The 26,711-nt window shown below is 47.2% G+C and overlaps 5 protein-coding genes across 5 annotated transcripts in view; 2 read left to right on the top strand and 3 right to left on the bottom strand.

The window, feature by feature from the left end:
* The window catches only part of slc7a7 (solute carrier family 7 member 7), a 14,707-nt gene extending 8,379 nt beyond the window's left edge, over positions 1-6,328 (top strand). The window contains exons 3-10 of the mRNA XM_036551104.1: positions 1,825-1,950; positions 2,207-2,351; positions 2,752-2,875; positions 3,285-3,388; positions 3,655-3,751; positions 4,104-4,253; positions 4,901-5,084; positions 5,620-6,328. Of these exons, the coding sequence (XP_036406997.1) occupies positions 1,825-1,950; positions 2,207-2,351; positions 2,752-2,875; positions 3,285-3,388; positions 3,655-3,751; positions 4,104-4,253; positions 4,901-5,084; positions 5,620-5,699 (1,010 nt within the window). The 3' untranslated portion in view covers positions 5,700-6,328. The remainder of the gene's footprint in view (positions 1-1,824; positions 1,951-2,206; positions 2,352-2,751; positions 2,876-3,284; positions 3,389-3,654; positions 3,752-4,103; positions 4,254-4,900; positions 5,085-5,619) is intronic.
* Positions 6,329-6,890: 562 nt separating this feature from the next.
* Positions 6,891-14,058, bottom strand: oxa1l (OXA1L mitochondrial inner membrane protein). Its single transcript, XM_036551106.1, has 10 exons — positions 13,943-14,058; positions 12,921-13,055; positions 11,652-11,943; positions 11,218-11,361; positions 10,722-10,807; positions 9,994-10,158; positions 9,095-9,199; positions 8,217-8,394; positions 7,912-7,992; positions 6,891-7,659 (listed from the first exon to the last, which is right to left on the bottom strand). The coding sequence occupies exons 1-10, from the start codon at positions 14,051-14,053 to the stop codon at positions 7,523-7,525; spliced, it is 1,434 nt and encodes a 477-aa protein (XP_036406999.1). The 5' UTR covers positions 14,054-14,058; the 3' UTR covers positions 6,891-7,522.
* Positions 14,059-14,873: 815 nt separating this feature from the next.
* LOC118793511 (ubiquitin carboxyl-terminal hydrolase 47) lies at positions 14,874-19,573 on the bottom strand. The gene is made up of 11 exons (XM_036551730.1): positions 19,503-19,573; positions 18,566-18,662; positions 18,026-18,141; positions 17,810-17,880; positions 17,422-17,553; positions 16,701-16,796; positions 16,416-16,544; positions 15,980-16,108; positions 15,697-15,758; positions 15,416-15,450; positions 14,874-15,172 (listed from the first exon to the last, which is right to left on the bottom strand). Exons 2-11 carry the CDS (start codon positions 18,595-18,597, stop codon positions 14,874-14,876), a joined length of 1,101 nt encoding a protein of 366 aa, XP_036407623.1. The 5' UTR covers positions 18,598-18,662; positions 19,503-19,573.
* Positions 19,574-19,980: 407 nt separating this feature from the next.
* zgc:194655 (uncharacterized protein LOC794380 homolog) lies at positions 19,981-20,885 on the bottom strand. The gene is made up of 2 exons (XM_036551119.1): positions 20,662-20,885; positions 19,981-20,210 (listed from the first exon to the last, which is right to left on the bottom strand). The coding sequence occupies exons 1-2, from the start codon at positions 20,804-20,806 to the stop codon at positions 20,068-20,070; spliced, it is 288 nt and encodes a 95-aa protein (XP_036407012.1). The 5' UTR covers positions 20,807-20,885; the 3' UTR covers positions 19,981-20,067.
* A 1,111-nt stretch (positions 20,886-21,996) lies between these two features.
* si:ch211-212k18.15 (probable E3 ubiquitin-protein ligase RNF144A-A) lies at positions 21,997-24,848 on the top strand. Its single transcript, XM_036551111.1, has 4 exons — positions 21,997-22,116; positions 22,698-22,798; positions 23,210-23,383; positions 24,353-24,848. The coding sequence occupies exons 1-4, from the start codon at positions 22,029-22,031 to the stop codon at positions 24,812-24,814; spliced, it is 825 nt and encodes a 274-aa protein (XP_036407004.1). The 5' UTR covers positions 21,997-22,028; the 3' UTR covers positions 24,815-24,848.
* The last annotated feature ends 1,863 nt before the right edge of the window (positions 24,849-26,711 follow it).

Consider the following 26,711-nt stretch of genomic DNA (forward strand, 5'->3'; position numbering starts at 1 on the left):
AACATTGGCTGGAATATTCCAGAATTACCAACACAATGGCACCATAGAAACCGCTGAGACCTTAACGGAGGATTCCCAATAAAGCAGTTTTCAGAACGAGAGCATTTCTAAAAGGAAGGGAGAATTCTACTTCAGTTATCATTTAAATGTGAACTTCAATAGAGGAGTATTTGTCATGTAAAATCTCCTTTCTGAGGGGTCAGTGGAGACAACTGGAGCTCTGTGTAGCTGTGTATTTGGCAGTCAGCTTACAAGCAGGCACTGACTGATCATTGCTGTTTCTTTTTGGATTTGGCCAGCTGTTTGCGTAAGCCTGAGGCTTGAGGTCTCGCCTGAGCACAGAGCACAATCAAGCCGAATCTCTATTGTCTGATTTCTATCTGAACTGAAGCATCATTTTCAGGGGAGCAAGTGGCGCGTTAGAGCCCGGCTGCCCCTCTGCTGGGAGCGTGGCTGAGCACGCTCACATGGCAGCACAGTCCAAACACCTGTCTGTGGAATTTGACTTTTCACGTGCAAGTAAACAGATCATTGCGGACATTGATTTAGATTTCACAGATTCAGAAATCTCAGGCATTCAGAACATGGCCTGCATGTGGATGTGCTCTCAGACTCAGTGTGTATAGCTCTGTCTGTCTGTCTCTCTCATTGCGGTGTTAATGTCCTGTCATGTCTACCCAGCCTGTTTCTCCCTCCCCCTCTCTCTCACACACACACACACATACATACACTCCCTCCTTTTTTCTCTCTCTCTCTCTCTCTCTCCCCCTCTCCCTCTCCCTCTCCCTCACACACACACACACACACACACACACACATACACACTCCGTCTCTCCGTCTCTCCCTCTCTCAGTATCTGCTGATCTCGGCTCTTTCTAACTCAGAAAAACAACAGACAGGAGTGCTGGAGTCAGCAGCCCCACTTCCTCAAGCCAGTATGCCCGCTTACACAGTCCCTACACTCCTACACACACACACATGCGCACATACACGCACTCACACGCACATACACACACACACACACACACAGGTAAACATCTCAATACAAACACACACACAGGTAAACATCACTATACACACACACACACACACACTGCTTACACTCTGTCCTTCACAGTGCAGTGTGCTACAGAAAGACGCACTGCAGTGTTGGAGTGTAACGCCTTTGCAGGGAGAGGTGAGGCTCACTGTGTTGGCCTGACCCCCATGGATATTTAATGTCCAGCATGGTAACATGCTTTCACTGTGCATTCCAGCGTCAGATTACACTGTGCAAAGACAGCGGCAGCAGAGGTGAGTGGGGTCCAGGCCTGTGTGGATTAGCTCAGGGTTCGACCCCTGCTCCTGCGGCCTCTGTCAGGGGCGGGGGGCAGGCGGCAAGGGGGCGAGGGGGCGAGGGGGGGGGGCGCTGTTTTTCATCAGAGTCAGCAGCAGGGGCTGGCAGAGTGATACAGAGGTACAGGCACAGGTACAGGTACAACTTGGCTCTATAAATACCTCTCTGTTAGTCACTGCATTAGCAGGTGATTTACGTCATATTCCAGTAAACCTGCTGAAGTGCCTGTATCCAGGCTGCTTGCAGCAAAAGAGTGTGTGTATAGCGATGTTTACCTGTGTGTGTGTGTGTATAGCGATGTTTACCTGTGTGTGTGTGTGTGTGTATATAGTGATGTTTACCTGTGTGTGTGTGTGTGTGTATATAGTGATGTTTACCTGTGTGTGTGTGTGTGTGTGTGTGTATAGTGATGTTTACCTGTGTGTGTGTGTGTGTGTGTGTGTGTGTGTGTATATAGTGATGTTTACCTGTGTGTGTGTGTTCCCCAGGTTTGCTCACCTTTGTGAACTGTGCCTATGTGAAGTGGGGGACTCGTGTGCAGGACTTCTTCACCTACGCCAAGGTCATCGCTCTCATCGCGGTCATCATCACCGGGCTGGTCAAGATCTTCCAGGGTATATACACTCACCTACACACACTCACACACACGCACCCACACCCACACCCACACCCACACACACACACACACACACACACACACACACACACACACACACACACACACACACACACACACACACACACACACACTACCTCACTCACACTCACAAGGACAGTATGAACGCACTCTCTCTCTCTCTATTTCCTTCCCCCTCCCCCTCTCTCCCCCTCCCCCTCCCCCTCCCTCTCCCCCCGTCCCCCGTCTCGCAGGTCATACACAGAACTTTGACGGGCTGTTTGAGGGCTCCTCTCAGGATGCAGGGAACGTGGCTCTGGCCCTATATTCCGCTCTCTTCTCCTACTCGGGCTGGGACACCCTCAACTTCGTCACTGAGGAGATCAAGAACCCGGAGAGGTGGGAAAAGGAGAGAGCGTTACAGACAGCGTGTGTCCCGGCAGGAAGCAGGAAATGAGGCCGACCCCGGGGGGGAGACACGGGGTGGAATTGGCGGGGGTACAGGGGATAGATGGGGGGCCACAGTATGGGAGATGGGGGGGGTCCTGTTTTTGGAGTGGGTTTTACTTGGTATCGCATCATTTTCTCTGCTGGTTGGTTGTTTTTTATTGCCGGAATATTAATTACTTTTTTATAACTTAATTATTACAAATATGTGATCACATGGCTAAAGTATTCCTGTCTCCCGGTGGGGTCTGGCTCATGACCCTTCCCCAGCCGTCGCCGCCGCGGTTCCTGGGTTGTGCTGAGAAATAACTGGTGCTTGTTGCCCCCTGGTGTCTGTCTGTGTGAACTGCAGGAACCTGCCTCTGGCCATTGCCATCTCCATGCCCATAGTGACAGTGATCTACATCCTGACCAATGTGGCCTATTACACTGTGCTGGACATGCACGCCATCTTGGACAGTGATGCTGTGGCTGTGGTGAGTGCCCCCTGGTGGAGACAGTCAGAACTGCACTACTGTGCATAACTGGGCACAAACAGACACTGAAGGACAGTGTGCTGCCTGTGGAGATACAGTGTGACAGAGATTTATTACATTTGGCATAAAAATGGCCGATACAGTTAAGCTTTTATTTTTCAAGTATTCTTTGGACATTAATCTGGCCTCTGGCCTATTGTCCATGGATAACTGTCCTGATATTTGTCTGCTGTCATACGTCACAGGACTTTGGGATGGAAGTTGGAGAGCAAGCATCTTGCATGTGATTGGTTGCATTGTGACCATTTTGAGATTAATAACATCCTGAGGACAGTCGGGCTCCTGATTGGCAGTGTTCGAGCCCTCTGTCCCCCAATTGGTCAAATGATAATTGCGTTCTGTGCTCCAGACTTTTGCTGACCAGGTGTTTGGGGTATTAAACTGGACCATCCCTGTCGCCGTCGCCCTCTCCTGTTTCGGAGGACTCAATGCATCCATACTGGCTGCCTCCAGGTAAGAGACTGTGTCATCTCTGGCCCATCCTCACCATCATGATCGTCACCATCATCTCCATCACCATGCTGCAGTGACCCTGCTGCTCAGCATGTGGGCTGCTGTAGCTCTGACTGGCTCTGACTGGCTCTGACTGGCTCTGACTGGCTCTGACTGGCTCTGACTGGCTCTGACTGGGCTGTGCTGGGCTCTCTGCTGGGGGGGGCTGGGGGGTGTGTTCGGAGGCGTAACGGCTGCCCTGGGGCGTGTGTTTCCCGTGTATGCAGGCTGTTCTTCGTGGGCTCCAGAGAGGGTCACCTGCCCGACTATCTGTGCATGATCCACGTGCACCGCTTCACTCCCATTCCTGCTCTGCTCTTCAACGTCAGTCCTCATGTCACCCCGCGGCGGCGTGCGCGTGCGTGTGTGTGTGTGTGTGTGTGTGTGTGCGCGTGTGTGTGCGTGTGAGTGAAAGTGTGTGAAAGCGTGTGAGAGTGTCTGTGAGAGCGTGTGTGTGAGGGAGTATCTGTGAGAGCGTGACACTCCTAAGTCTCTCTCAGAGTCACTGGCATAGTGTTAGCGTACAGTGCATGTGGTGAAGTCCTGTGTGTAGAGGGCACACACATACACACACAAACAAAAACACACACACACACACACACACACACACACACAGTGGAGCATGGTCTGCGTTTTGGTGTGTGAACCCTGTGTGTGTCACTGCGTTGCTTTGTAGGGGGCGATGTCTCTGGTCTACCTGTGTGTTGAGGACATCTTCCAGCTGATTAACTACTACAGCTTCAGTTACTGGTTCTTTGTGGGTTTGTCAATCCTGGGCCAGCTCTATCTGCGCTGGAGCCAGCCAGACAGACCCCGACCCCTGAAGGTAAAATACACAAACTCTGGCCAGATCTGACTGCACATCACAGAGAGAGAACTGGAGAAAAGGGTCATCTGATGTATAGAGTGCAGGAGGAGAGATGGAGAAGTCATGGTTTTACCTGAATAGAGTGACTGGTACACCTTCTTTCTCAGGTCCTCTATGTTTACAGGTGGTCACATGTGATTACAGGTCTGTGCACTCAGCCATTTGTATTATATTACCATAGTACCTCTCCTCAGTGCAGAGTTACAGGGCATTACCTCTCCTCAGTGCAGAGTTACAGGGCATTACCTCTCCTCAGTGCAGAGTTACAGGGCATTACCTCTGTTCAGTGCAGAGTTACAGGGCATTACCTCTCCTCAGTGCAGAGTTACAGGGCATTACCTCTGTTCAGTGCAGAGTTACAGGGCATTACCTCTCCTCAGTGCAGAGTTACAGGGCATTACCTCTCCTCAGTGCAGAGTTACAGGGCATTACCTCTCCTCAGTGCAGAGTTACAGGGCATTACCTCTGTTCAGTGCAGAGTTACAGGGCATTACCTCTCCTCAGTGCAGTGTTACAGGGCATTACCTCTCCTCAGTGCAGAGTTACAGGGCATTACCTCTGTTCAGTGCAGAGTTACAGGGCATTACCTTGCTTCTCTCTTCCAGCTCAGTATCTTCTTCCCGGTGGTGTTCTGTCTCTGCACGGTGTTCCTAGTGGTGGTCCCCCTCTACAGTGACACCATCAACTCCTTGATTGGCATTGGAATTGCCGTATCAGGAGTGCCAGTCTACTTCCTGTGCTGCTACATGCCAGCCCACAAGAGGCCACTGTGGCTCCGCAAGGCCATCGGTGAGAGCAGAGATATTAAATATTACAGTCTTAGTATTAATGCTGCAGTCATAGTATTTATATTACAACCACAGTATTAGTAGTACAACATAGTTCTGTTAGTTATAGCACTTATATTAGTGACAATATTAAAGTTAGTGATCATTACAATTGGAATATACTATTACAGTATCTGTAATATGTCATCGTAAAAGTTATGTTTGTATCACACTACTCATCATATAGCGTATATACAGTGTGATATGAACACCTTAACTTTTACTGTATCATCACTGACATGATGGTCCCCAGTCAGGCGTTAGCGTCAGACATGTTAGCACTAGCACTAATATCTGTGGTCATAGTGTCTTTCACTGTTATCCTTTATCCTGCCATACCTGAGCACTGTTTGCCAGGCTGGCCCTGAATCTGAGAGGGAAGTTTCTCACTGCTCTTACTGATTCAGCACAACACAACTTGCGAAATACTCATGATGAGTGATGTATGATAATGGCATTTTCTCCTCTTCCTCTTCCTCTCTCTCCCTCCCATTCAGCCTCCTCTGGGCGGCTGATTCAGAAAGTCTGCTACTCTGTCCTGACAGAGATGGACACGGACGATGACAAAACGCAATAAAAACATCCAACACATTCACCTGCTAACAACTGATGCACAAAACCAGACCCCGGCTCGACCGAGAAGAACGAGACTCCCACCCTGCAAGACCACACCCACGTAAGCAGCAAGACTGACTCTACAGCCAGCCAATCAGGGACTCACACCGCAGTGCAGGAGGAGCGGCACTAGTTGCCATGACAGCCACAGTGGGCAGCTGGAGTGACACTCCAGAATGTTCTGATGTCATACGCAGCACCTGCCCTCTGAGCGTAGAGAACTCTTCCGAACTGACCCCAGTCCAGTCCCTCTAACCCCACTCTCCTGCCTCCCTGTGTGGGGAGGGATCTGTATTTATACTGATGTAGATATTCACGGACACAGAGACAGAGACAGGGAGGTTAGACATAAAGGTGTGCTGTAAATACAGACCCAGGGCTACACAGGAGCGCGTGGCACGTGTGGGAGCCCACATGACTCTGCTCTGATAGCTGATCTGAGGTCAGTGCTGTGACTCCTGGCACAGGCACACAGAGAGGGTGGAGTTAGAGAGGAGGCCTGCAGCACTGGGGTTGGGAAGACCTGGGACCTCAGGCAGGTGAAGGTGCAGCAGTGTACACCTGGTGCACCTGCCCGAGAGGGGGGGGGGGGGGGGGGGGTCAGCCCAGGTAATGTGCGCAGGTAGGGAGTACATGTCTATGAATGAGATTATGATATTTGGGGCGTCAGGACTCTTTTATGGCGGGCTTTGACATTGCCCGGTTTTAGCGAAGTCTTTTTCTCTCACAGAGTAATCTTAGATTATTAGATGTGGTTTTTGATTTAAATGTGCCCAGAACTTAAATTATTTAGATTTTGACTCTGAGTTCACAGTAAAATAAGTGGCTGAAGAGCTGAGTAGTTCCCACGTGTCGTTTTACTGAACTGGTCCCCTGAGACTGATTGACCACACGCTACCAGCCTGCTGGGCCTTCCTCTCAGTATTCATAAACCGGTACCCTGAAGCACCGACGACACTGATCAATAAAGCATATGTATACAGCTGCCTTTTCGGGCTGTTCAGACTCCTGTTTCTGTTCAAACCAAACTGTCATTTTAGCTGCCAACTGATCTCTAGTGTGAACCACTGTAGGGGAGAATTGTTTTCATGACAAAATGCACTATGAACAAATAAATATACATTGCATACAATAAACTGAGGAAAAAACGGTACCAATTTAACCAGTTTTATTTTGCTGTCTGCTGTTCCTGCTGAACACATGCGTATCCCTGGTAACTGCAGTTACAGGACTAACCACACTCACAGACCCACACTACACATCTGCACTATAACACACTCACAGACCCACGCTACACATCTGCACTGTAACACACTCACAGACCCACAGTACACATCTGTCATATAACCATTCCAACATGGTGAGGCTGTGAGTGTGAAGATTCCTCTCTCTCTCACACACACACACACACACACACACACACACACACGCACACTTCCAGAGCCCTGGTTCTGCAGCCCAGGCAGACACCGCCTCGCGGAGGCCCCTGGTCACGTGTGCAGTTTCTCACGGTTCTGCTCTCAGCAGGGGCTTCTACATAAAGACTGTCTCACTGACCGGGGTGGATCCGAGTGATCTGGGAAAGGGCCTGCAGTCTATCTCTCTACTGAGAGACGAAAAGAGGCCCTTCAGCTGCTAACACCAATACATCCCAACCCATATTCCTCAAGCAGCAATACTGTACTGAGGGACAGTTTTACACTGAGTACACAGCAGTACAAGCTGGACATTTCTCCTCCACTCTCTGTACATATATACAGTCTGATTGGGCATCCGGGCTGCCTCCTATCCAATCGTCTCCTCCCATGACTTCTTCCTGCTCACTGGTGCTACAGGGGACTCAGGATTGGCTGGTTTATCTGTCACACTGGGGAGTGTTTTCTGCTGCAAGGGACTGTGGGAGAAGGTCGGGCTGACAGGGCCTGAAAGAGACACAGAAACTAAAGCTAGAATGGAAACCCAAACACATCTTCACCCAAACACACAAACACACTCACACACACCTTCAACCAAACACACATACCCAAAAATACAGTTCTACAGCAACACACAAACCTGTTCTTCTTTAGAGTGTGGTAAGAGGCAGGTGTGTGGTAGGGTGAGGTAAGAGGCAAGTGTGTGGTAAGGTGAGTTAAGAGGCAGCTGTGGGGCAGAGTGAGGCAGGAATTTCTCACCCCTGGCAGCAATGTCCAGGTGGTCCTTGACCCTCTTATTCCTTTCCTCTAGCTGTCCAGCGAGCTGAGCGTTCTTCCACGCTGACAGAGACAGAGAATTAACACATTGACCCAGAGTATTCAACAGCTCTCTCACACAGAGTATTACCACATAACTACTGCAGAGTAACAGAATATTAACATAGTGCTAACACAAACTATTCACACAGAACCCCCTCTTTCTCCAGGGAAAGGTGGCCCCTTCTTTTCTCTCTCTGAGTTAACCCCTCCCTTCTGAGGGCAGAAGGCCCCTCCCCTCTCTGTACCGGTCTTGAAGCTCTTGATGAAGCCCTCAGGGGGTGGTGTGACAGCATCTGGCGAGGCGGCGGGTGGGTGGGTGACCCGCTCAGGGATGTTCAGCCTCTGTCTGACCGCCGGGTGTCTCAGCAGGGCCACCTGACCCAGCGAGAAGACGTTAGAGGTCAACCAGTAGGTGAACACAGCCTGCACAGGGAGACAGAGAGAGAGCATAAATGCTCTGCAGATTCCAGGGAGTTCTGCTAAAATGGCCTCTATTCTCCGAAACAAAATTACAGTCTTTGTGCTGCTGTGCACTGTAAAAACAAACACAAATGCACACACGTGGCCATGAAGGCATTTCCAAAGCAGAACGCCAGCTCACTGAGGAGAATCCGAAACCTTTGGGCTCTGTGAGGATATCCTCAGTGTCTAGGGCAGGACATTCTAAGCACACGCCTCTTCACTCCTGGCACCGCCCCTTAACTCCCGGCACCTCCCCCTTCACTGCCAACACCACCCCTTCACTACTGGCACCGCCCCCTTAAGTGTCAGCACCGCCCCCTTCACTCCCGGAACTGCCCCTCAGTCCCAGAACCGCCCCCTTCACTCCCAGAACCGCCCCCTTCACTCCCGGCACCGCCCCCTTCACTCCCGGCACCGCCCCCTTCACTCCCGGCACCGCCCCCCTCCACTCCCAGAACCGCCCCCTCCACTCCCAGAACCGCCCCCTCCACTCCCAGAACCGCCCCCTCCACTCCCGGCACCGCCCCCTCCACTCCCGGCACCGCCCCCTCCACTCCCAGAACCGCCCCCTTCACTCCCAGAACCGCCCCTTCACTCCCAGAACCGCCCCCTCCACTCCCGGCTGTGTGGAGGTGCAGAGTATATTACTGAGGAATCTGACCGTGGGGAAGTTGATGGTGATGGGGAAGACGACAAAGGGCATGATCCTCAAGACTGTCTTCATCATTTGCATGTTTGGGTTATTAACTCCCGACTCCGCCCCTAACTGAGAGACCGAGAGAGAGACATGGAGGGAGAGAGAGAGAGATGGGAAAAAGAGAGAGAGAGTGAGAGCAAAAGGAAGAGAGAGAGAAACGTTATACACATTAATCTCCAATCACTGCCCTGCACACGCACTGTAAAAATGCCAGCCTTTTTATGGCTCTGTTGACATCCTCTGAATGATGGCATATTTCCACCTTTACCTCTAAGAGGAGCAGTGGCAAAGAGGTGTGACATTGCTGCCTGTGGTTCTTCCTGGAAGTGAGAGCATTGGGAATTTAGGTCACGTTTGGAGCATACATCAGTTTTTGGAAGGGAATGAAAGACTTGTGTTAGATGATTTTGCAAAGTTACGTTTGTTCTCAATTTCTGAAGAATTTCTGCGATAATATGGCAATTATGGCCATATTTTGGCCAAGTTTTGGCCAAGTTTTTCATGGCTTCTACAGTGACACTTAGAGATTTTCTCTTTTACCTTAGAGACACAGAGGTTTTAAAGTCCTGCACCCTGTGTAAGACTCCAAATTAAATAAAAATGTACATTGAAATAGTACATGCTGTATATAAATTAGTACATGCCATACATGCTATAATCATAAAATAGTACATGCAAAAGAAGAACCAGTTAAACCAGAACTTCAATGATCTACTGTATCTGACACCTTGGTAGACAGTCTGTTGCACTGGTTTGCTGATTAAACCTACAGTACGTTTCCTGATGTTTAGGAGGAAACTGAGCACACTTTCTCTGCGCGATCACCCTGTCTGACAGCTGGCACTGCGAACGGACTTCCTCACCTCCAGAACAGCAAACATGGTCCCGGTCACTGCCAGGGGAAGGATGTAGAAGGGATCGGCCACAGTGAGGTCAGGGAACCACCACAGTCCCCCGCTTTGCATGCTGGGAACTGGGAGGCAGGACATATTCCTGAGGGCGATGAAGAAGGAGATGAAGACGGGCAGCTGGGAGAGACAGACAGAAGGAGAGCTGGGTTAATGTGGCACAAAGACAAACATGGCCGACAAACCCACAACTGCTGGAGAACTGTGAGCACAAGACACGGCAGTGAGGAAGAGGAGGATGAAGAGACACGGCAGTGAGGAAGAGGAGGATGGAGACACGGCAGTGAGGAAGAGGAGGATGGAGAGACACGGCAGTGAGGAAGAGGAGGATGAAGAGACACGGCAGTGAGGAAGAGGAGGATGGAGAGACACGGCAGTGAGGAAGAGGAGGGTGGAGAGACACGGCAGTGAGGAAGAGGAGGATGGAGAGACACGGCAGTGAGGAAGAGGAGGATGGAGAGACACGGCAGTGAGGAAGAGGAGGATGGGATGGAGGATGGAGAGACACGGCAGTGAGGAAGAGGAGGATGGAGAGACATGGCAGTGAGGAAGAGGAGGGTGAAGAGACACGGCAGTGAGGAAGAGGAGGATGGAGAGACACAGCAGTGAGGAAGAGGAGGATGGAGAGACAGCAGTGAGGAAGAGGAGGATGAAGAGACACAGCAGTGAGGAAGGGGACTAACCTGCACCAGAGGCACCAGAAACCCGCGCAGTGGGTTCACATCGTGCTCCTTCTGGAACAGCATCATGTCGGAGGATGCCTTAGCGACTGAGATGAGGGGGAAGCACACTACAGGTCACACAGGTACACATGTTAGCATAGCCAGTTAGCCTACACTAACACTGGGCAGGTCAGCATTGAGAGGGATAAACTGGGGCTACATTACATTCATTAATGACAGAGGAGACAGAGAAAGGAATATAAAGACAGAGGAGACAGAGAAAGGAATATAAAGACAGAGGAGACAGAGAAAGGAATATAAAGACAAATGGACAGATTTAAGCAAAACACAGAAATGCCAAGACACACCTGCACTCATACAGACAGACAGAGTAATTCATGCAGACAGACTGACAGACACGGGCACAGAGATATGGCAGACAGGCAGACAGATGCAGACACAGTAATACAGAGAGACAGAGGGACAGACAGACAGACAGGCTGAGGGACTGACTGACACTCGAGCTGGTTGCCGCTGCGCTTGGCCTCGTTCAGACGGTGGGTGATTTTGGTGATCTCTGGCAGCACGTTGTTAAGTTTGGCAGCTTCCCGCTGCCCCTTCACTATGACCGGTAACACCGCACACCGGGCCAGCACCGTGCCTGGGGGGGCAGAGGCAGATACCCTCAGTGACAGACGGTAAAAAGGACAGGTAAACAGACAGGTGTGTGGGGTCACAGACTGCATTCTGGGCTGTCTTCTAGTGTGATGTATATAGCATGAACATTTTCATAAAAACAGCAAAATCTCATGACAGTATGACAGTCTTTTTATATATCCTTCATCTTTCATTTCGTAAGCTTGACTGAAAAATCACGAAGGTTAGTGTTCACAGCAAATATTGCTGCATTTGTGAAGCCCCCCGTGAGGGGTGACGATGTGGGCGGCTCACCAGCAACGATGGCTCCCCACCAGGGAAGCCCGACGTCTACATGCATGAACTCCAGCACGTTCTGAACCAGCCCCACTGGGGTGTAGCTCCCCAAGCCCAGCTCCGATAGGCTGAGCTCAGGCCCCACCCCCTGCAGCACATCCAGTGCCGTAGGGGCAGCCTCTGCTACCTGCTCAGTGATTGGCTGTGAGAGTGCAGAGGTGTGGTCAGGCACAATGCCGAGGCCAGAATCAAAGTGGGGGGCGGGTGTATCCTGGGCCGGGTCTGGGGTGGAAACCATTTCAACCGAAATCTGGAACAGGGAGACAGAACGTTAACATAATCACCTATGCTCAGAGCAGTTCCTCTAACACCTCATACTGAGATCCCACTGAGTATGCTGGCTGTTGTTCCAGCTGAACTCTCAGTGTATTCAGCTAACGACTGGGCTCCTAACTCAGTACCTACATCTGACCTCACTGAACAATTGACAATCTGTTGGTTTTCTGCAAAAGAAAGGGGAAATTAGAGGTGTGTTTTTGCTGATAAAAATATAAAAGTCTTTAATCAACATTTTTATCAACTAAACTCTGAACAACTGAAGATCACTCATTTAAGCTTACTTAGCTGTGCCAATGCTCCTGGCCCTACTGAGCAACTAATTACTCTACATCTTTTCAGTTACATGTACATTTACGCTGAGTCAGGCAGCAGATGCTCTTACTCAGGACAACTCACAAAGCAAAGGCAGAAAAGTGTCTCTAATGAGCAGAAAAGACAGCACACTGAAAATGGCAGAGCGTATCTGAACATTCATCAATCCATGAAACAGCTCTGTAATAAGCAGGGCCAACCAGAACACTGATGTGCAAAAATGAATTTCAACAGCCAATACAGAAACACTCAATAATAACAGACATGAAGGAAAGGATTTCATCTGTGACCAGGTAAGCGAGCCAAGGTGAAGTCTGCAGACCTGTTACATGTGAGAATAATGCACTGCGGTGCTCTGTGGCCAAATAGAGATCTGTCTCCAGTGTGTCTGTAATCACCCTGACAACGGCAGTAAAAAAAAGAGAGGAGACTCTCCTTAAGCAACACACTGTGATCAAGCCTAACAATCTATAGGATTATTCACATCAAGAAGAGTTCATTCACTTTTCAGAGGCACCTTTCTGCAGGGGCTGCACTGACCAGCTGTATTTTACCATTAATGCAGGTCACAAAATAAACAGCTGCGTCTATCAGGAATGATCCCAAATAAAGCAAAAGTCCTCCTGCTCAACTCACCTGGGAGCTACCGTTCCTGACTGACACGGCGCTGACCAATAGCAACCTTCCATGGTGATGTCGTCCGACCCTTGACCCGCTGAGATGCGCCCTGACTCCTCCAATGGTGTGCAGGAGCGACTGCTGCGGTAACCACTGCCATGGCAATGGGAAATCTTTCTGAGAGAGCACTTCCACACACAGTCACAAACAAGCTTTCATACAGCGGTGGAAACTCTGCTACGTGCTTGTGATTCTACAACGACTCGTTCAGCAGTCCCGACATGACACGTTATAGCAGTAAGGACACCTGTAAAGTCTCCTAGCTGCACAGCAACCACGGCGGCGTGTGCTAATGTCGCTGCGCCCGGCTGCAGGAGACCGGGGATTTCATTTCACCGCCCGCAGGAAAAGCCCCGCTCGCCGAACCATACCACTACTGACGCAACACACCCACACCTGCCGTTTCACCAGCATCAGCTTCCCGAATGGGAGTAAGCACAGTGATGACCACATGAATACGTCCATTTATTATTTACATGAGAGGGTCTGTGTCTGTTCGAGGTCGATTTCCATGAACAAAGAGTAAAAACCGCCAGCATCTAACGAACTATTCTTCTCCCATTCCTCCTTCGTACTGTGATGCACTTTACCGATAACCTTACCGAAAATATTAGTACATGTACGCCGTATGTTTCACTTGTGTCTTGTAGGCGCTACTACATATTTGGGCTTGCTGGCTATAGACCGACGCCATAGTGACTTTATCGTGGGTGTCGACAGTTTGCCAGTCAGACAGAGTTCGCAAACATAGCTACTCCCAGCTAGCCAGTTACACATGTAAATCATATGCTGTAGACTCTGTGGGACATAGCTGGCTGTCCAAGGAAATGATCATTCATTTACTTCAGTGTGACGCCAAGTCAGCGAGCTACATGCACCATGTCAAAGTCACGCTGCGTCCGCATACGGGCAGCCCAATATCTAAGCCTACAAGCCTCGTATAGAGCTCCAACTAAGGTTTGATTAAAACACACACGTACCTGGCTCTGTTTCTTGGTGAGGTGATGTGCATCGATTCCCGATCTGTGAGAATTTCTAAGGAAAGATCTCGACAGAGAGCACCAAATCGTCCTACTCAAGAGCGCAGTCATATTGGAAAAAACGAAAAGGACGGTGGTACGGTAGGAGCACAGGGACAAACATAACGTTTCGTGCACGGGATTCCAAGTTAATCGAAATGACACAATGAATGGAACATCGCTGGTGTCATGCACTATTATTTCCACATTTTTCGAGTTTCTGTCGATTTCTTCACGGAGATGTGTTTGCTCTGACTTCAGCAATTTTGACGCGAAATGGGTTCACAGGACGCAGTGTATGAATAACTCTCATTTTGCCTGTGCCCTCCCCCAAAATATTAGCTATGAAAATATTAAAGTGGAATAAATCGAAACTGTTTATTTAACTACTCTTTCCAACAACACTTATTCTGGCACGGCAAAGACGGCAATCATTCAATATCAATTTTATCAAAAGTAGAGGTGGAACCTTTACATAAATATGAAGACTAAATGTGTCACAGCTATGGCACTGTCAGCTTCTTTTGGCAGAATTATTACATGTCAATGTTGCACTGGATCCACTGGATCTAAACTATGGTAAGGGGTACAATATTTCAGCAAATAAATTTAAGGAAAAGAGTTAAACAGTTTGGGAAAGTGAAGAGAACATCTCCATATGGAAACACATCTGGATCATTGTTATTTATTTGAGACGTCTTACAAAGCTTGCATTTTTCATTCGGTACATTCTGTAACAAACCCATTCCCACCACTCATACTGTTTTATAAATTTTAGCTTGACCAAAGATGGCTACCAAAATAAGTGGTATTTCTAATTACCTTTGGCCAAGGTCAACAAGGCCAGTAGGACTGAGGCAGAATTAGTGAACAGTGTTTGTGATCAGCGCACTTAGACCCTTTGACCCCTATGCCTGCGGTGTCTGCGACGCCTCCTCCGTTTTTTAGATCTTCTGTGTCTCCGGTGCTTTTGGCTGCCTTTCTGAGTCCGTATCACGGGGGCCGCAAGGTTCTGGCAGTTACTGGATTGCTGGGTGGCAGTGAGCTGCCGCTCTTGTGGGTCACTGGGAGAAGTTATAGAGCTGCCCTGTACAAGCGTTACAGGCATTACAGGTGTGACATGCGTGACGGGAGCAACAGGTGTTTCAGGTGTTACAGGTGTCACAGGTGAGTCTGGGCCAGGGAAGTCCTCTGGGAAAAGCACAGGAGACAGTAAGCCTGATGTCCAGGTTTACAGATGCTGTTTTTCTGTTTTCAATCCTCAGTGTCACTCTGCCCCACTCTAACTCATGCAGATAATATTGAATTACAATAATGTGTTGTTGTTAACATGGACAATGATACAGCATCAGCTGAGAGGTTCAAGCACATGAACCCTATGCTCAGAGCTCTGGGTTTAGAGGCAATGCGATATAACTGGAAAGGCGAACTTACCTCTCTCATACATGAGCAAATACGCATTTCGGGATCTATGGGAAACAACGCATTTAAGTGAACAGAAATTGTCTGCCATTTAAACATGTAAAATGGTCAATTAAACTAAGAATGCATAAATAATTTTCTGCCAAATGAATGGAGTTGAACATCACATCTATAAAGATGATATTTTCATATGTACACCATGATTAAATATATCATTTTTTACACTGTGTGTTTTGGAATGGCTGAAAATGAGCTGAATAATCAAAGTAGTATGATACATTTGGAAGTTTTACCTTATTTTTGGTGGGTTATAGTGTGGATTGGGCTGGTACATGAGAAGCCATTCATCTGAGATCTAGGAAGTGGCGCATCTGGCGTTAAATGAGACTGAGAGAACAGAAGGACTCTGATCTCTAGAGGGACCAAAACATCAACTGGATGGGCTAAAGCAGGTTCACTGTAGTCTACACCATGAACAATGTAAAAACATTTCAAAGGATCACAGAACACATGAACTGAACTGTGACTGTAATTGTACTGAATATCTCACAGGGCCAAGAAGGCAGTGAACCTCACCTTCCCAACATTAGTGTCGTCGAAACAGTACCAGCTGTGGTCCTCGTATGATCTGATAAGTGCATTGTAATGCCCGCCTGTGTAGGTTCCTGAGTGGTTAGTGATGGCGTAGAGCTCATACTTGTATTTCTGAGGAAGCAGATCAAACGGATGAATGCAGAAACACACGTCTTCGAAACTGAAATGAACAGCAAAACAGAGGGGGTTGCGGGTTCGATCCCGAGCTGAGACACTGCTGCTGTACCCCGCGCTGCCTCTCTTCAGTTCAAATGTGGCTAGCAGAATGTGTAAGTCTCCCTGCATAAGGGAATCTGTCAGGCTAACCATGGGTGCAACTGTTCTCAGCTTTTACAATATAATTTTTTTAATATACTCTTTCTGCATTTAAATGGGATTCCTAATGGAAATCTGGCTCTTTCTGGGTCACTGCAGATACCTCAATCGTTAGTGTGCGAGGAATATCCGCCTCACAGTCATTCTTCACATACGTCATCCAGGAGTAGTCAAAGGCAAACCTCTTCAGCTGCAGCGTCAGGATCTTGGGATACTCCTTTATTTCACATCTCTGCGAAGAGAAGCTGTTAAATACAATGGCCACCAGAGGGGGCCATAACATTCACAAAATACACTCAGAAACCAGTTTTTCCAAGATTGGGGAAATTGCATTTTAAACCCCTCTTGCTCTTTCACAAAAGCTGCTGGCCGAAGGAAAAAAGCTTACCATCTCTGTGTCTGTCTTCTGCTCACAGATGTCACAGTACATCTGATTGTCTCCGTCTAAGACTGAAGGTTTGAAAAACGCCTTCCATCCATCCTCCTGAAACACAGTGTTCAGAGAGAAACCTGTCATGGCATTTTCTTTGGTTGAGTAGCTCTGTGTTAATGATGTTTGCTTAAGATCATTTTGACTTTCACTCCAAAACATTTTTGATTATGTTAGACAGGTTCAGCTGCAGCCCAACAAAGAATGGAAATATCCCATGAAAATTTATGTAGAGTTCAATATTACAAATGAACTATATGTATACAATACAACATCAACAACATGTCAGATCAATTAAGAACACGTTTCTCACTTTCTTATGTAACTAGTATTAAAAGAAATCTAAGTGGTAAAAGTTTTCAGTTTTCGCAATTCACACAGCAGGAGCGTGGCTGAGTGTCACTGAAACTACTGAAAATGATTCAGTAAGGATAAAAACTCCTTGCTGAAAATTAAAATGATAAACCACCATACAGCTGAAATATCTTCCGCCATAATAAATGCTTCCTTGATGTGCTGGCTGCTTCCTGACAAACACGGCTGTATCCATGGGAAAGATTTACTTTGCTGATGTTTTTGTAAACTGGAGTCATTGATTCTGTCCTACTGACTGAAATACTCAGTGGAATGTTTGCAGATATGCTTGTAGATATTTCAGACCACAGTGCTGGTGACTTACCACCCTGTATATGTGGTGATCGCTGGGGGCGTCAATGGAGAGGGGCAGCACCATAAAGGGGCATTCCTCCTCACTGGTGTCATGGCAACCCTGCTGACACGTTGTTGTGTTTCTGACTGCACCTCGGTACAGCTACACAAAAACACTTTCCTGAAGTAAAACTGGCCACAGCCCACTATACACTTTTTATTATCCTGCAGAGTGAAAGTCCAGAGAAACTGATGCAATAAAAGACCGTTTTTCCCCTTCCTGAGAAGATAACAGAACGCATGATCTCATTCCCCCTGGTTAGAGCACACAGCCTGTAGGATCTTGAATGTGTGTGAATGTGGCTCTGTACAGTATTCTGGTATTGCTCTCTGTGTTGGCACAGAGTGAGTTGTGTTACCGTGGAGAGCTCACGGCTGACGCTGCTTAAAATCCGCTGAAAATATTCTGCTGCGTCCTGTTGTTCAAACACTGCAAAACACACAAGCCACGCCCCATTATTCTCCTGTTCATACAGATGCTGAATAGTGTATATATATATATATATATATATATATATATATATATATATATATATATATATATATATATATATATAAATATATATGTCACTCACCATTTCGAATGCAGAGGGTGTGTGTGAGCTCCTGGGTGCTGGCTGTGTGTCCACTCTTTAGAGTGGCAAATAGCTTCTTCAGCTGCAGTACAACACCTCCCACTTCACTGTCCTGCCTGCAGAGACACCACAGTGCTCATTTAACCTACACCTTAAAACCCTGCCACATAAACTGTGCAAATGCTGTCCTTTCAAAACCCAACACAAATATATAACCTGCCACCACTCAGATAAAATACTGCTTTGTCTTTCTCAGCTGATGCCTCTGACCATAGATACAAACTCTGTGCGGTGGTACTATAGCAGTCATGCCACTGCACACTGCCACCTGCTGGTCATCACTGCGCAACAGCGTCATTCATAAAATCCTCAGAACTTCCGCTACTGAACTTCTGCATTTGAAGAACCATATAATTTTAGCTTGTGTTCACAGCTTGAGGGCTGACTACTGCTGTTTCAGTTACGTCTGTAGGTTAATAATGATGATTTCTGATTGTGTTTCTTCTGTCTGATAAAAATATCAATCACACATTGTCATACCTGTCTACTGCTTCTCGGAATTCTTTGGTCATGAAGAGTGTCTGCAGCACTGTGTTCAGGTAACAGGTGGCTCCCTGATTGCGCAAGCCTCCATAACCTAAAATCATCAAAAGGAAATAAGAAAATGCAAACGTGAGGAAAATATAAAGGATGTTGATCACACCTCTCTGAAAACTGTAACCAAAATAATACACCTGCCAGGTAGTGGCTTCTTTGCGAGTGATATTTTACATATTTATAGACCGGTTAGGTTAGGATCAAATTTAAAAAGACAGCTGCTCAGTCCGATCATACTTACGAATTTCTGAGTTATCGATTCTCATCCTTTCGAACGCGGTTGTTAAATTATCGATATTCACGTCGCCTCTTTGCGCTCCAGTACAATTCCCTCCACTGTAAATTTGAGACATCACCTGAAACCCTCTTCGGATTAATTGAGGAAAATTGCTTTATATATTCATCTAAATGAAAGCAGTTTAGAAAGCAGCGAGTCAACAACACATAGCAACAGAGGAAGACAGGATTACGCTCACATACTGCGCAGTACGCAGTGGATCCGTCAAACGCGAGATGGATCGCGTAGCGTAACCAGAGCAGAATGAGTCAGAACATTTAACCTGGCAGGCAAAGTCCACGTCAAGACGCTGCAAGTGTTTCACTGCATGAAAACCAAATAAAACTTAACTTCCGATTACACACACGAATTCTCACATTATAACATACTTTCTCTAAACTGGGCATGCGAATCAAAATTATGAGCCATCGTCTTCAGCACTATCAAATTTGTAATTCAACTTCAAATAACCGTCTATGCGTTGTGACATCACTTGAAAAGATATAAGTCATCTGGAAACAGGCGTTAACGATCGGATCAAAGTTTTAATTTAAAGCATTTAAAACAGGCTACAAATGGCATAGGCTGGTCCTTAAAGTTCACCTGTGTCACTTGCGACGGAATACTTCCATTGTAGCTAGTTTCCCGCAACGCAATGGGGATTTACAGGAAAGAGTACCTTGTGTCCATACAACTGGTGCAGTAAGACTGTGTGGTTGTAGTAGATTATCGTGGAAGACTATATTCACTTTCGTTTTTCATTTCAGCTCGTGCCAACAGTTTACAGGGTAAACGATGCAAGGAAAAATCAACAACATAATTTTGTACCCGTTTATTCAGACAGGAAACAGTCATACAGTAGAAATCTTTATCTATTGTCACACGCATAGCTTTTTACTTAAAATACAGTGCCCCCCCCCCAAGGCTGTGAGTCACATGTCTCACACATTCAGCCGCTTCTCCACTACTCTCTGGAATGATGCTTTATCCCAGATTAAGTGCAACAGCCATGGTTTTTGCACACCGTGCATCCATCACTTCTGTAGAGCCACAGATTAAAGTTAAGGGCTCCAGGGGAGGTTACATTACATTACATTCATTTAATAGACTCTCATATCCAGAGCAAAGTTCACCAGAAGAGAACAAGGTTCTGTGGGATCGTTCTGGATCAGAGCCAGGCCCTCTGTCCCCCTGGCAACCGCAGCACCAGCTGGATCACGGACTTGTCCTGGATCCCGTACTGAGAGAGCTTGCAGTCATCCTCCAGCTGCTTGTCTGTGAAAATCAGCCTCAGCCCCTCCACGTTGTCCCCTGCAGGCAGAGAGGGGCACAGCAATGAGGCTACAGATAGATTTTAGTGCGTATTACATTAGTGTGTTTATTCATCTTACATTCCACTGCTCATTTAAAACACTGAATGTTTGACAAAGTAGGATAAATACCCAGATGAAGAGAACTTACCCCACCTGAGATTAGAAACCTACAACCTTCTGGTTCTGAGCCCCAAGTTCCTGAAACTACCACCCTGTCACTGCCTCATCCAACCCCCTTCACAGCATGAGACTGCAGTGTTCATGTGATCAGCCATCAGCACAACATCACAACGTCCTCAGCATTTTTCAAGAACAATCACAAACATAAAACCATAAATGAATGTTTTAAAGACCTTGTGTAGACCCTCGTTTGAGCCAAGAATCAAGAAACTATTCTACTCTCACCTGAGTGGCCTGTTTTGAAAGGTTTTATACGGTTGTAGTCCTACCTGAATCGCCTGGTAGTTTTTCAGCAATCTTCTTCTTGAGTTGCAGAACTGTTGTTGAGTTCAGATCCTCCACTGAATGTCCCAGATCAACAGCTATTTTCTCCCCTCTTAGTCCATTCACAATTACCTGGTAAATCTTTCCCATTCTGCCAAAGTTAGAGTTATGAGTCTATTTGTGTTTGTTTGTCTCCTGTCTCTGTGTGCGAGAGTATGTGTGTGTGTGTGTGTGTGTCTGTGTGTGTGTGTGTGTGGGCACGAATGTGTCTCTGAGCTGTGCCTCTAACACTTTCACTTTCTGCTGCTGTAGGCGTGTAAGCTGAAGTTGTTTATCATGTGATCTGATAGGAGACATAACAAGGAAGAAACAAGTTTAAGGGATCTAATATGTGTAAATAATGTGTTTTTATTGGTTGGCTCTCAGTTTTGGATAAAAAATTGATGTGAAGACACTGTTCTGTGAGATGAGGACTGCACCCATAGGAGCTACATATCAGTCAAACCCCCAAAAGAAAAAACATTCTGCCTGAAACTGCATATCATCACATCATTCTAAAAGGGCTCACCACCTTGATTCCCAGGGTTAGGGTTCAACCTCGATTCTTGGATGGTCCACCTTTGCTTACAGTCACACCCTACCTGTACAGGTGTATCTCACTGTCAGCGTACCTCTGACACAGAAATCTGTGTTAATCACGTTCCCCTGGAATTCCCCTGGAACACCAGGAAGAAAGGTCAGCATTCATACAGGTCATACCCAGACACCATATCATGTTAAAATGTTTCAGTGTATTTTATTATCCCAATCAATAGCTAAATCAAGCATTAACCAAATGAGCAGTGTTTTTGGACAAGTTCACTGCACTCAGTTTAAACCAACGAACCAGAACTGATAAAACTGATAAAAGAAAAATATGGAAATGAATAGAACCTCTTTTCAGCTCTGTCACAAATACAGTATCATACTGCTTTCCCGATCAATATATGTTTGCATCTATATATTTTACTTGTGAACCCATTCACTGTTATAGCATGTTAATGCAAGTGAAAACCGTGGCTACACCTGCAGATGCACACAAACAGTCATAAATTCTTTACAACCACAGCAGACGAGCAGCTGACAGCATGCCCTGGATGCGTGCACTGCAAACATAACCCAGTTGTGTTTATCAAAACATGGTTGTTATTGCGGAAGATTAATTTTTCATCACGTGAGTTCTTGTAAACACCAGGCTGAAAGAGAAAATGAAAGCAGTGACGCTGAAAAAAAAGCGAAGGTGGAGAAGGAAGTCCTGGACAGCATTTCTCCCTACTGCACGGCACAGCTCTCCGCTCACACACGACCGGTGCACCGCGAGACGGCAGACAGGATGACAACTCAACAGCAGGAGCAGGAGAAGCGCTACGACCCCCAAAGAGACAGCACCCTAAAATTTGTCACCAGACAGGATGACATCAGTGAGTTTTGCTCTTTTACATTTGGCTTCTTGGAAAAGTATTTCAATGTGTCTCACAGGAGCAGAGCGGGAGGGTGGGTAAGGTTCTGAACAGATAACCATAAGGTTTCAGATTCAACTCCTGAGTCAGGCACTCTGTTGTGTAATCTAAGAAAACATCCAATTTAGAGGAGATTTAGGTTCACGCATGTTTGACCTGTATGGTGGTGGTAGAACCTGCTCAGTCCCTGTCTCCTGTCTCCCGCTCAGTCCCTGTCTCCCGCTCAGTCTCCTGTCTCCTGCTCAGTCCCTGTCTCCTGTCTCCTGCTCAGTCCCTGTCTCCTGTCTCCTGCTCAGTCTCTGTCTCCCGCTCAGTCCCTGTCTCCTGTCTCCCGCTCAGTCTCTGTCTCCCGCTCAGTCCCTGTCTCCCGCTCAGTCCCTGTCTCCTGCTCAGTCCCTGTCTCCTGTCTCCTGCTCAGTCTCTGTCTCCCGCTCAGTCTCCTGTCTCCTGCTCAGTCCCTGTCTCCTGTCTTCCTGCTCAGTCTCTGTCTCCCGCTCAGTCCCTGTCTCCTGCTCAGTCCCTGTCTTCCTGTGTATTTCCAGCCCTGGATGACGACCCTAACACTCTGAGGGCAGAGATGTCCTGTGGTCACGCGGTCACCCCCCAGTCACTGACCGCATGGTGCAGGAGTCTTCTCGATCAGGTAGACCGATCCGGGTGGTTTGAAATAATCAAGTTAAATCACAGCAAAAACACTACTATGATGTCAGGGAAACTGTGCTGTCAGGGACTCTGTGCTGTCAGGGACTGACTGTATTGTCAGGGACTGACTGTGCTGTCAGGGACTCTGTGCTGTCAGGGACTCTGTGCTGTCAGGGACTCTGTGCTGTCAGGGACTGACTGTGCTGTCAGAGACTCTGTGCTGTCAGGGACTCTGTGCTGTCAGGGACTGACTGTATTGTCAGGGACTCTGTGCTGTCAGGGACTGACTGTATTGTCAGGGACTCTGTGCTGTCAGGGACTCTGTGCTGTCAGGGACTCTGTGCTGTCAGGGACTCTGTGCACGAATCCATGCTTCATGTAAAGATGCTGCTGTGTTGCTGTGGATCCACAGGGACAGCACCGGTTCTTCTGCCCCGCGCTCAAAGATGGCACATTGCAGAAGTGTGAGGCAGAGTGGACCTATCAGGAGGTCCGAAAACTGGCCCTGCTGAATGCTCAGGAACAGCAGTACTTTGAGGAAACCCTGGCGGCCCTGGCTGCAGCAGAATACTGCGAGTACAAGTCTGTGAGTACCCTCCTGTACGCTGAGTGTGTGAGTATGAATCTGTGAGTACCCTCCTGTATGCTGAGTGTGTGAGTATGAATCTGTGAGTACCCTCCTGTACACTGAGTGTGTGAGTATGAATCTGTGAGTACCCTCCTGTATGCTGAGTGTGTGAGTATGAGTCTGTGAGTACCCTCCTGTATGCCGAGTGTGTGAGTATGAATCTGTGAGTACCCTCCTGTATGCTGAGTGTGTGAGTATGAGTCTGTGAGTACCCTCCTGTAGGCTGAGTGAGTGTGTGAGCATGAGTGTGTGAGTACCTTCCTTTCTGCTGAGTGTGCGAGCATGAGTCTGTGAGTACCTTCCTTTATGCTGAGTGTGTGAGCATGAGTCTGTGAGTACCTTCCTTTATGCTGAGTGTGTGAGCATGAGTCTGTGAGTACCTTCCTTTATGCTGAGTGTGTGAGCATGAGCGTGTGAGTACCTTCCTTTCTGCTGAGTGTGTGAGCATGAGTCTGTGAGTACCTTCCTTTATGCTGAGTGTGCGAGCATGAGTCTGTGAGTACCTTTCTTTCTGCTGATTGCGTGAGTATGAATCTGTAAGTACCTTCCTTTCTGCTGAGTATGGGTAATACAACTGCAGACTACATGTATTTTCAATTTTAGTAAACACTGGTAATTAGACAACATGCATTGTAACAATACATACAATACAATACATACAATACAATACAAAAATGATAATCTGATAACATGTATAATTCAATGCATGCAATTTAACTCAAGTTACTAACTTCACCACAGGTCTTTAAACAAAAACAACAACTGTATAACGCATTGCCTCAGCAACAATGTTACAGGAATGTTGAGGGAACGTTTTGCATGAGGTGGGACAGGGGCAGCGGGTTTTCTGAGGCAGCAGCTGAGGGTGTGGTGGAGAGGGAGGCTGAGGGGGTGACGGGCCTGACGGGGTCTGCTTGTGTCTGAAAGTGTCCAGGGTGTAAGACGTGTGTGGAGAGAGAGGACCTGTGCAACCTGTGTGTACACTGCACTATCTGCACCGCGGAGACGGGCCGGGTCTACGAGTTCTGCTGGCAGTGCCTGAGGCAGTGGAAGGGGCCCGGGCCCCGCTCCGATCGCTGCGACAACGACGGCTGCACCAATAAGGACCTGCAGCTGCTGGGGAAGTGTGCCACCACCGCCCTGCCGCAGGTGCCGGGCGTGACCGAGTGCCCGTCCATTCGCGCCTGCCCCACCTGCGGCCTGCTGGTGGAGCACGACCGCACCGGGTGCAAGAACATTCTGTGCTCTCGCTGCCAGAGGGAGTTCTGCTTCGTCTGCCTGAAGCTCACGCCCGTCTGCCTGCAGACCAGCACCCACTTCGTGCCCTGCTCTGACGGCATCGCACCCCGGCAGACAGCAATACCCTCCTGGAACAGACACAATGTCTAACACAGGAGTCCTCCAGGTGGACACAGTCACACAGACACACTCACACACACACACACACACACAGACACACGCACGCACATTAATACACAAACACACACGCACATTAATACACACACACACACACACACTCTTACACACACACACAGACACACGCACGCACATTAATACACAAACACACACGCACATTAATACACACACACACACACACACACACACACACACACTTACACACACACACACGCACAGACACACGCACACACACTTACACACACACACACACAGACAGACACACGCACACACACTAATACACACACACACACTAATACACACACAGACACACGCACACGCACTAATACACACACACACACAGACACACGCACACACACTAATATACACACACAGACACATGCACACACACTAATACACACACACAGACACACGCACACACACTAATACACACACACACAGACACACGCACACACACTAATACACACACTCACACCCAGCCATTCTTATAATTCTCTCTCTCACATACACACATAGGCACACATACACTCACTAATACACATACACACATTCAGCCATTCTTACAACTCTTTGTCTCTCTCTCTCACACACACACACACATATGCATGTGCAAGTCATATAAGGATAATGCTATGAGGTTCCTACTTGCTAAAACATGTACTTTCCACTATTTTTAACATTTTAAATGGTTTGATAGGTTCTTCAGTGTAATTTCATCATAGTTGATGCATTTATTGTTTAAAATCCATACAATATTTTAAATCATGTCTTACTGTGAAAAGTTTTGCTTACAACCTGGCAATTTTCAACATGAACTGCATCTTTTTCTTTTCAGTTTCTGAAAACCAAGTTCTATAAATGGCAATAAAACATGTAGTCTTTCATAAGTCTTGTGTTTATTATTTTATTTATTTGATAACTCTAATGGTGAATTAATTCTTAATAAATAAAATAAAATTTAAAAAATTAAATTAAATTAAGTAATTAATTAAATCAAACCAAATAATGTCTTAATTGTAAACATGAATCCAAATTGTCAGTCCCTGACTTCTTGCAAAAGGCAAGATTTTTAGCATGATTAAGAATAATAACCAGCTAATTAGCAAATGCAACTCAGGCCTTGTAAGTAATTAGCTGGCTTAAAAAATAGCTACAAGTGCTTGTCATTTTTAAGTGTTGGATATTTCCAATTAGCGCTGCAACGTAGGTTTACTGGGATCCCATGATAATGTTATTGCTCTTGGCATTGAAGCGCTCTGTGTAGGCCTATCAGGGCACCAACCAGCAAAACGTTGCACAGTGGGAGCCACTTTCTTCGTTATGGAGAAAGCAGCCTTCTGGAAGTTGTTACAGAATTTTTGCCATGAAGTACAGTGTTTATCCAAAGCATGACCGCACGAAGGAAAATTATCATGGCACAAACCAGCACAAACGTAGCAGAAACTAACGTGACCATTTAGGAGCAATTCGGACAAGGTTGGGGTGCTGGGTGACCTCATCGCCCAAAAATATAATGTTTATATCTACAAATCCATAGCAGCACAAACGAAAAAATTTACGGCACAAACCGGCACAAACGAACAGTAATACCATTTCGAACTTTATAAATACTTGGTCTGCCAACTTCACGCAGGTCTATCAGTTTGAGTAGAGCAGCCGCATTTTCTCCTGCATCCTCCTGCGCATCAGTCCTAACACGCTACAGTCTTCAAAAAGAGCAGGTGTAGGGCAAGTCTGGGTGAGAAACAACTGATAAGGGAGCAGTTTCATCTAGTTTGCTGCTGATTTAAAATGTTAAAAATACCTGATTTATGACCTTCATCGTTTCAAACTCCTTTAAGACAATACGTGGCGTATTTTAGAGGTCCTC

This window comes from Megalops cyprinoides, chromosome 18 (assembly GCF_013368585.1).
Source record: "Megalops cyprinoides isolate fMegCyp1 chromosome 18, fMegCyp1.pri, whole genome shotgun sequence".
NCBI classification, from domain to species: domain Eukaryota; kingdom Metazoa; phylum Chordata; class Actinopteri; order Elopiformes; family Megalopidae; genus Megalops; species Megalops cyprinoides.